The sequence below is a fragment of the Equus caballus genome, chromosome 10 (genome assembly GCF_041296265.1).
Source record: "Equus caballus isolate H_3958 breed thoroughbred chromosome 10, TB-T2T, whole genome shotgun sequence".
NCBI lineage: Eukaryota > Metazoa > Chordata > Mammalia > Perissodactyla > Equidae > Equus > Equus caballus.
Window position 1 is genome coordinate 24,664,281 of NC_091693.1, and position 10,612 is coordinate 24,674,892.

Below are 10,612 nucleotides of genomic sequence, written 5' to 3' on the forward strand. Positions count from 1 at the left end.
AGCAGGGTTAAACACTTTTTTTTAATGATTCTAAGGTTTTTTCTCTGTACACTGCCCCATGCCTTTTCTGGACATAATGTCCACATTTCAAAATTTGGAAGTTGACTCATAAATGAGTTTCATGTGAGGCAGGCAATGGTCAGAGGATCTGGTTAGACCGCAGATATGACCAGATGTGTCGTGAGTACCATGTTCTTACGCCCCATGGTCAGAGGTGGAGGGAGAGCTGTGAACATTCTTGTAAAAAGATCGATGTGAAAGCCCCATGGTGATTCGTGCTGGGCTTCACCCACCACATCCTGTGCATCTTCCTGGCCTACTGGCCTCAGTCTCTGCTCAGCTGCTCCACACTAGCCTGGCAGAATCTGTGCTATGCCTTCTATACTCACTGTCCTGCTCTGCCTCGGTGAGTTCTCGCATGGAAGGGAGGTGAAATCCAGGAGTATGGGTATGGGTGGCACAACATGTTTTATTAATCCTATCTTCCAGAGCTGTATCTGAGCCAGAGGGTCAACGCCCAGAAGCGTGAGTCCTTCCTTCAAAGCCCCAGAGTCACTCTGCGGGGTTCAGAATAAGTATCTCCCTGAAAACAACTAGGGGAGAAAGCAGGGGCTCTGACTTGCTAGGAGGGCTTGAGGCTAGCAGCTGGGTGGGAAGTAGGGTGGGCAGGAGCTTTATCTAGAATTCCAGCCTCTGATTCACCTCCAGGTACTCCCTCTAAACCTGTCATCTGGGCCAAGCCTGATGTCATGATTCCAAAGGGAATGCCAGTGGTCATCTGGTGTCAGGGCACTCACAAGACGGTTGAGTATCAGCTGCATTTCGAAGGACAACTTTCTGCTTCAGAGAGACCAAAAACACCTGGAATGATGAACAAAGTCAAGTTCCCCATCCCGGCTATGACCTCAAGCACTGCAGGGCGATACAGGTGCTTCTATCGAAGTGGGGAGCTGTGGTCAGAGCCTAGTGACCCTCTGGATCTGGTGGTAACAGGTAACCGTCCCATTCTCTAGCTGTATAGTCATCTCCTCAGCCTGAATCCTCAGGAAGGCCATCATGTATTCATCACATTTAGTCTCTTCCAAGCTCATTCAGATACTGTTCATCTTGGGGGTGGGGTCTGATCACTTCCTACAGGAGTTATCTATAGAGAGCTGTCTCTATGACCTAGGAGTGGATTTGTGTTGGGTCAAGTTCTCCAGGTAAGAGAGTCTGAGGTGGATGTGTGTGTGCAGGGGGGATTACTGGGAAATATCCTCAAACACAACACAGGCTGGGAAACAGGCCGGGTAGAAGGTTAAGCTGGCCTGTGATGTAGTCTCAGAAGAGTCCTCAGCCAAGCAAATGTGGGATACTGGACCTGGGATGGACCTTCAGGATTGTCTTGAAATGAGGCTAGGAGCTCTATACCACCCGGTGTCAACCAGTTATCGAATGAGAACCACAGTTAGTGAGGTTCCAGACAAATATTCTTGCTTTTGTGGCACTTGTATTCTAACGGAAGACAGACCATGAGTCAAAGTCAGGATAAATAAATCAATTATATAGTACATGAGGAAGAAATGGTGGTATGGAAAAAGACAAAGCAGAACAGGGTTAAAGTTATTAGGAGGGAGGATAATCTTGGGTCGAACAGTTCCTTCAGCTGAGGGATGTGCTTCTCAAAGTTAAGCAAGGATCAGAATCACCTGGAGGACTTGTGAAAACACCGGTGGCTTTAGTACACTTGTGTTCATAGTAGCACTGTTCACAATAGACAAAAAGTAGAAACAACCCAAGTGTCTATATATGGCTGAAGGGATAAACATAATGTGGTATATACATACAATGGAATATTATTCAGCCCTAAAACGTGAGGAGATTCTGACACCTGCTACAACGTGGATGAACCTTGGAGACATTATGCTACGAGAAATAAGCTAGTCACAGAATGATACTACATGGGATACTTAGAATAGTCAAACTCAGAGACAGAAAGTAGAATGGTGGTTGCCCGGGGCTGGGGGAAGACGGAATGGGGAGTTATTGTTTCATGGGTACAGAGTTTCACTTTTGCAAGATGAAAAGTGTTCTTGAGATAGACATTGATGATAGTTGTTCAACAATCTGACTGTACTTAACACCACTGAATTGTCCACTTTAAAAAAATGGTTAAGATGGCAAATTTTATGTTGCGTGCATTTTCCAACAATCAAAAATAATAATTTTTTAGCATAGATGGCTGCCATACTCCTGAGTTTCTGATGCAGTGGGCCTCGGTGGAGCCTGGGAATTTGCATTTTTAACAAGGTTTCAGGAGATGCTGATGTTGTTGGTACCAAGGACCAGACTTTGATAACCACTGAGTAGGGCAGTCCCCAGAGAAAGATTCATGTTAATACTCATGGGAGCTAGGGGAGTGAGTGTCTCATCCTTGAAGGGAGAGATCAGGGAGGGTGTGTCCATGATCAGGGCAAATTTAGGAAATAGAAGGGACTGAGATTCTGGGAAGTGATACCTGGTTTTAAGGTCCAGGGGGATGGGAGATATATAAAGATGTTCTTTACCTACCAGTCACCTTCTCTCACAGGAATGTATGACATACCCACCCTCTCAGTTCATCCCAGGCCTGAGGTGATTTCAGGAGAGAATGTGACCTTCTGTTGCCATCTAGAGACTGCAACAACCACGTTCTTTCTGCTCAAGGAGGGAAGATCCAGCCGCCCATGGCGCAGATATGGGAATGTCCAGGCGAAGTTCCCCATGGGCCCTGTGACCACAGCCCACAGAGGGACATACAGATGTTTTGGTTCTTATAACAACCATGTGTGGTCTTTCCCTAGTGAGCCCGTGAAACTCCTGGTCACAGGTGAGGAAATCCCCAATTTTCTCCCATGTCCCCTCTGGAACCCCAGGTAAACCTCAACCAGTGAAGAGGAAGGCAGCAAAAGGACAGGTGGGAAGATGCAGAGAGGGTGTCTCCTACCAGTGCCCTCATCCACATCCACTTCCTGGAGGCCCAGCTGATCATTCATGAGGAAGAACGCCAGAGGGATGGGGGGAGGGTATAGAGAATAGCTGGGAAGAGCAGAGGAAACCCCAAACCCTTACTTGTTTCCTTGCCTCCATTGTCAGCAGATGTCGGGGACCCCAGCCTTGTGCCCACAGAGCACATCTCTTCTCCTGGTGAGTAACAGGTACTTGGGGGAGAAATCAAATCCTCCTAATGATGCTAAAAATGTGATATCTATTCAAAATATCCATTGAGTGCATAGTATATGATATGACCTACAGCTCTCTAAGCCAATCAGACAAATATCCTTGTTTTTGTAGTACTTGCATTGTAGCAGAAAACACTGTGAGTCAAAGTAAGGATAAATAGATCAAGTATATAGCACATGAGGAGGAAATTATGGTATGGAAAGAGACAAAGCAGGACAAATGCGGTCAAGGTGATTGGGAGTGCAGGTAGCAGTATTAAACACAGTTGTCTGAGTTGGCCTCACAGAGAAGGAAGCATCTGAGCAGACACTTGAAGAACTGAGGGCATTAGTCCTGTGGCTATCTGGAGAAAGAAGGTTCCAGAGAGAGGGAATGGCCATTGCATATGCCCTAAGGCGGGGAGATGGCCAGCGTGATAAAAGAACAGCAAGGAGACCAGTGGGACTGGAAATGATGTTAGTAAGGGGATGGTGGGGAAGGGCTGGTACTGGGGCAACTCTTTTAGGACCCTGAAGAAAATGGTAAAACTCTGAATTTTAGTATGTATGAGGAAGAAGAAATGATATTGATTGACTGAATGAGGAAACTGAGGCTCATGTAGAATGGCATGAAGACACACATTTATTAGTCCTAGAGCTGAATTCTTCCTCAGATTCATCTGTCTTTTGACTCTTCCACTCTACCTGCCAGATGAAGCCACTAGAACCTGGAGTGTAGGATGGGGACTTCAAAAAGCAATAGAATGTAATGGGGTATATCCAAGGGAAGGAGAGCCTGGATGGAAGAGGCCAACACCATCCCCTTTCCTCACTTCTTCACTTTCCTTGTAATCTTCAGATTCATGGGACCCGTACTTGTTAACCACAGAGATGCAATTCCAGGAAGGTAAGCAAGCATCTGGGACTTTAGTCTCTAAAGGAAGTAAGATCTGGAAAGGAGAGAGGGAGAGGGATGGAGTGAGGTGGTGTGCATATGTTCCTGTCAGCGATCACCCTGTTCTTCTGACCCCAGATCCTGCCCTCAGGAACTACGCTATCCAGAATCTCCTTCGGATTGGTCTGGCTTTCCTGGTCCTGGTGGCCCTCGTGTGGCTCCTAGCTGAAGACTGGCTTCACAGAAAGAGGACTCAAGAGGGAACAAGCAGGGCTTCAAGTTTGGAATGCAGGAGAAGGTTCAGAACACAAAGATCCCTGGACAAATGATCAAGGGATGCAGTGGCCGTAGGTAGAGCTGAAAGCTGATCTTGACCTTGGGCTTGAGAGCTCTGTGTTGTCCCCATGGAGGAGGGAGTCATTGCAAGAAACTAAGGGACAACTGCATGGAGTTTGGCAAGCATCCTGGAGGAGGAAAAAGGGGGGATGAAGATGCTAAATTTCTTCTGTGGACAGATCCCATTTTCTCCTCTAGGTTCTAAGTATCTTTGCACCCTCTTACTGCAAACTAAACTTTTAGCCACTCCAGTTTTTCCTGAAAACATCTTTAACAGCACGGCCATGGAATATTTCCTTCCTAACCTGGTCTTTATCCTTATTTCCTCTTTGCTTTCTCTACAGATGTCATTCAAAATATTTAATAACCAATACAGAACAGGCATTTGTCAAATGCAACAGGAGCCAGAAAGGCAACAACCAGTCACTGGAGATGCAGGCTATAAACAAACAGTGCAGCTATATGAGTGTGTCCTGGCTGATCTCACCCACCTCAGCCTCAACTTCCTCTATCCCGTCCACCACAAGATCCCGGCTTCACTCCTTTATCCATACCTCATCTTGTTCTTCTGGTCTCTTAGTAGATATCATCTCCTCCAAGAAAGTTTCCCAAGTCCTCCAGCTTGACTTAAGATGACACTTTTATACTCCCAAAACACCTGTTATTTCTCTATAACAGCACTTGAACCCTAATGCTGCATATATACCCATTTTCCAGTCTATACTGTGAACTCACGTGAATTAAATCTATGTCAGATTTCATGGCCATGTTCACAGTACCCAGTACTAAGAGAGTTCTCAGAAGATATATGTTGGATAAATGGACATACAAATGGGACCAGAGTACAGTTTGAAACTTGAGCCTCCTGTTTATGGTCTTTGAAATGCTATCTAAGCACCACAAGCTCTTTTCTCCTTGAGAATTTCTACTTTACCAATTCATTAATACACTTATTATATGGATTCCCACCCCCTCTCAATATCCTGACACCTCACATAGGTTAAATTCATTCTCTAAATCTGAGTTCTCTGTTAAATACCAGAGAATAATAATTCCAACCTCAAAGGGATAACATAAAGGTTTAGTGATGTAAAGATTTAAGAAACCCCAGAAGTTCTGACATATGTAAGTTACTCAATGCATAGTAACCGTTATTATTCCCAATACCACAGGGAAATGAAAATTTCACCAATTATTACCTCATTACCAGTGGCCCTAATACTGAATTTTCTACTTTCTGTTCTTCACCTACAAGTGTCCTGAGGTCTAAGAATTTCTAAATTAATATAAAATTATAGTCTTTTTCACAAGATGAGATGAGGGTGTTTAAAGTATGTTTATGAACTTCTAAATATTCCATATTCTAGCTTATAGCAAGAAACGTAAAATCTCAAGGAAAAAATGTGTAAGGAGAAGTATTTTAGGTCTCAAGATATAGACGCAGGGGCTTGACCTGGCAATGAAGCCTGCTCAGAGGAATGGAGGGGTCTTTACCACCCATGGCCCTACTGGTCTCATCAGTCCAAGTCAAAAATCTTCCAAACCTTGTCAACAGGGCAAGACCAGATATTTAACTATTGCACTACTCTTCTTGAAATATTGAACATGGCTTGTATTGCAGACATCAAAATGAAGGACGAAGAGGAAGGAAGGGAAGGAGAGAGGGGGAACGGGGAGGGAGGAAAGCACTGGCCAATTGTTTGTTACAAAGATTTCTTGGAAGAACACAACACTTACATTTATTTCTCGATGGTCAAAACCCAGTAGCTTGCCCCACCTAGATGCAAAGAAGGTTGAGATGTGTAGCCTTTATTTCAGGTGGCTCTGTGCCAAGCTAGAAGTTGGTATTTCTGGTACCAGTGAAGGGAGGAGTAATGTAATAGAGTTGTAATAGGTAACTCCAATCTCTGTTACAAGAGCTTACTATGTGCCAGGCACTGTAAAAGTATAACACACCAAGGCAAATATTATCCCTGCCATAGTAGGATTGATTGTTCAGGAGGACAGGTCTTAAATAAGTGAGTAAAGAACAAGGGCTAAGTCTTGTGATAGAGGAAATCCAGGATGCCAGGGGAGCCTCTTCCTGTGCCGGATTCCATTAACTAGACATTGAGGAGGATGTAGAGGTGGGGAAAGGGATGATGGTGGTAGGTGTCTGTACCAATTCATGAAAATGCTCAGATGTAAGATGGAGGGTGAAAAACATTCATTAAAGCTTTGATTGTGAGAGAAAGAGTGGCACTGAGTGATGCTGGGAAAATGCAGGAGACAGATGAAGCATGGCCATGGAAGCCACAGTAATAAATGCATGTTTTATCCTTAAGGTGAAGGGAGCTCATTAAGCATTTTGATCATGGATGTGATATGATGAGTTGTGCACTGTATAAAGATCCTTCTGATTGCAGTGAGAAAAATGAAATCTGCAGAAGAAAACAAAAACATAGGAAAAAAGAGAGAAGAGTTGAGAATGGCTCATCTTTTTCTAGAGTTGACAATCAGGAAGATAACGATACCACAACTAATATTGGTAACCCAGAGGGAGGTCCAGGGTACATGGTCTCAAGATTTGATGACATATATTCTCCAACTTTGCCCCTATTTTTCAAGATTGCCTTGATTATTCTAGGTTCTTTAGATTCCATTGTTAACTTTAGGATGTCAGTTTTCACAAAATACCTGCCTGGGTTGCACATGAGATTGTATTGAAGCCACAGATGAATTTAAAGAGAATTATTATCTCTTCAGCCTTTTCAATCTGGACATTTCCAGCCATAATTGTGGAATATTTAACCATTTAATTACGTTTGCTAATTTCTCTAAATAATATCTTGTAGTCTTCTATGCAGAAAATGCACATGTCTTTTGTTAGATGTCTGCCAGACATATCATCAGTTACATCACCTCCAGGTAGGTCCCTAGTTACATGACTTTTATTTTGTAAGTGGTATCATTCTTTAAATAATTCTATTGCCATTGTTTGTTGCTGGTATTACAAAAATAAAATTGACTTTTGTATATTGAATGAGTATTCAGTGGTCTTGCAGAGTTCGCTTCTTAATTCTAATAGTTTTAGATTATCTCAGATTACTTTTAGATTCAAAGATTTTTAGAATTTTTTTCAAAAATTAATTTTTTTACTGTCATTACCTAATTAGAACCTCCAGTACATTAATAAATAGGAGTAATAATAGCAGGTATTCACTTCCTAGTACCAGTATTATGGGTAATATTTTTAGTATCTTACCATTGAGTAAGCTAATTGCTATAATTTTTTGTAGATACTCATTGTCCCAGTTAGAAAATTTCTTTATTTTCTTCTTTTGCTAAGCTTATTTCCATTTGAAATGAGAAAGAGCATATTCAGGGAGACCAGTTATCAGGCTCCTACATTATTCTAGATGAAAGTTGGTAACTACTCAGAAAGGTGGGCACCTTTGACATATTTTAGGCACAGAAACAGTATTTCATTTGATTGTTTAGAAATGATGGCTGTGCAGGTGGCAGGATCAACAAGGACTCTGAAATTTGTAGATTGGGCACCTGAGTGGATGAAGGGGATGTTCCCCCCCACCAATCCCACCCATTTGGTGTTGATATTGTAGATGAACCATGAGAGTTCCGGTAAGAAGAGGATACATTTGGGGCAGAGCTGGAGACACAAATTAGTGATCTATCTTCCCAAACTGAAAAGTGTTATTATTTTTTACTGATATATAATTGACATACAACATTGTATAAGTTTAAGGTGTAAATGTTGACTTGATACATTTATATATTGCAATATGATTACCACCATAGCATTAGCTAACACCTCCTTCACATCACATAATTATTTCTTATCTATGGTGGGAATAATTAAGATCTAGTCTCTTAGGAATAAGACAATATTGTTGTTTATAATACAACATTGTTGTCTATACTCACTATACTGTGCACTAGATCTCCAGGACTAGCCTGGTTTAGCCTGTCTCCCTTTTCAAGATGCTCACATGCTGGGCAGTCTGTCTCTGCAGGTTGATGCTACGGTATCCTGGTCTCACAAATGATAGGAAAGGTGAGGCCGGAAGGCTGGGTTGACCTCTCCTTTCCCTACCTCAGTCCAGCCTCTCTTCCTTCTGCGTTGACCTCTGTTTCTTCCATATTCCCAATTACAACAAGGCAGAATCTCCAGACTGCCTTCCCTGTCTGTTTCTTTCATCCCACTTTGTACAACAAATGCATTGCAGAATCACAAGGTAGGGAGAAAGGACCAAATTCAATATCTGTTAAAATATGTGTTCCTGAGGCAAGATATGTCTCCTCTATTTCCACCTTCCATTTGCCAGAAGGAGGGAACAGTAGCTCCTTCTTAGCAGTGTTACAAGGTGGTGATGTCATCCTAGGGATTTATCAATGCTCCGCCACCACCACTGAGACCAAAGTTTGCAACTCTGAGTTAGGAACAGGAGCTAAGCTTCAGAACATGGAGATAGTTATGTGGAGCAATGTCCATCTCATTCAACTCTGTCTGGTCCCTGGATCTGAAGACCAATTTCCGTGAGACATGACCCACACAGGTAGCCTTTGCTCTGCCCCTTCATGCTCACTAGTCAACCACTGGGAACTGGTTTCTCACCTCACACTTCCTCTGAAGCTGGTTTTGTAACAAATGCTGATGAGCTTCCTGGAACTCGCAGTGGACACTTTCAACCCTTCTCTTATCTTTCTTCCTCTGTCAGTTTTATATGACCACTTCCTCCTTGAAACTGTCACTTCATCTGCTTTCTCTGACACTTATCTCTACTTATTTTCTGACAGTTCTTGCACCATCCAGTTTGCAGGCTCTCCAATACCAGAGCTGGAGGGTCCTGTGGCAGACCCACCTTTCCCAGGATACAAATATCGGTTGATCTCATTTAATCAATGGTTTCAATTTCTCTAATATGGATGCCCAAATCTGTTTCTGTGAAAACTAACTTTTTTCCTGGAATTTCAGGTCATTTTATGAGCTTTTTCCAACCAACCTGGACTTATCATCTTCCTGCCACCAAAGTTGTTCCTCTAACTTGGGAAAATCCCAACCATGTCCCTGGTTACTTTGCTTTCTTCTCAATACCTATACTTGTGCTTCTGGCCACTGTTGTAAAAAATGTGTCACACAAATCAGCAGGTAATAATGCCATTTACCATTTTTGTATTTATGGGCAGACATTTTTTTTATTGTTTCTCCTAATGAATGACCTTATGTCAACTTGTCTTTTGAAATTCTGATCAGGTAAAGGTCTCATACATAAACATTTTTAAAGAACTGTTTGTCTTATAATTTTAGGAGTATGTTATACATATAATTTCTTTAGTTGTATTTATGGCACTGTGTTTCTCTGATATATGGTATCAATTGCAACTCACAATACTTTGATTTATGTATAGTCATTAGTAAATACTTTTGACTTCTGTGTTCCTACATTCCATTTAAAAGGCCTCACAAACCCCAAAACGCAATGTCCTCATCTTTCCTATTAAACTTCTTTTGCTTTAGATTAACTATTTCATTATATACATACATACATACCACACATACACATCATATATGTTTTTATGGTAGAAGCTGGTTGTTTAATTTAACAATTTAATGTAATTGTTATGTAAATTGTTATGTAATGTAACCATTAATGTAAAAAGCAGGAAGAATCAGTCACCCCACCTATAAATCAGTCTCCCACAGACATCTCTACTTGTGTATGCACATCTGACACTTTTCAAACTCAACATGTTAGCAGGGTTTCTCAATCTCAGCTCTGCTGTCATTTGGGGCCAGGTGATCCTGTACTGGGGGAGACTGTCTTAGTCTGCTTCGGCTGCCATAACAAAATACTATAGATGAGATGGCTTAAACAATAGACATTTATTTCTCACAGTTCTGAGACTAGAAGTCCAAGATCAAGGTGCTGGTCTATTTGGCTCCCAGTAAGAGCTCTATTCCTGACTTCCAGACAGCCTTTCTTCAGTGCATGAACATATTGACTTACAACATTGTGTAAATTTCAGGTGTACATCACTATCTTCTTATAAAGCCACAAATCCTACTGGATTAGGATCCCACCCTGATGAACTCATTTAATTTTCGTTGTCCCGTAAAAGCCCTATCTCCAAATACAGTCATATTGGGGGTTAAGGTTCCAACATATATACTGGGGGCGATGGGGGGGTGCACAATTCAGTC

General features: G+C 42.1%; 1 protein-coding gene across 2 annotated transcripts; it reads left to right on the forward strand.

Moving 5' to 3' along the window:
* Positions 1–236: 236 nt before the first annotated feature.
* Positions 237–7,432, forward strand: NCR1 (natural cytotoxicity triggering receptor 1). 2 transcript variants are annotated; one of them, XM_070222727.1, is made up of 7 exons: positions 237–406; positions 490–525; positions 709–993; positions 2,570–2,848; positions 3,118–3,165; positions 4,039–4,086; positions 4,213–7,432. In XM_070222727.1, exons 1-7 carry the CDS (start codon positions 373–375, stop codon positions 4,401–4,403), a joined length of 921 nt encoding a protein of 306 aa, XP_070078828.1. In that variant the 5' UTR covers positions 237–372; the 3' UTR covers positions 4,404–7,432. The 2 variants fall into 2 exon arrangements, with proteins under 2 accessions (XP_070078828.1, NP_001243774.1); NM_001256845.1 differs by having other exon boundaries at positions 334–406; positions 3,115–3,165; positions 4,213–4,429.
* Positions 7,433–10,612: the final 3,180 nt, after the last annotated feature.

Coding starts and splice junctions, on each gene's coding strand:
- NCR1 (NM_001256845.1), top strand. CDS start 373: ATGCCTTCTATACTCACTGTCCTGCTCTGCCTCG. Junction 2,849..3,114: donor CGTGAAACTCCTGGTCACAG/GTGAGGAAATCC, acceptor CTCCATTGTCAG/CAGATGTCGGGGACCCCAGC. Junction 4,087..4,212: donor AGAGATGCAATTCCAGGAAG/GTAAGCAAGCAT, acceptor TTCTGACCCCAG/ATCCTGCCCTCAGGAACTAC.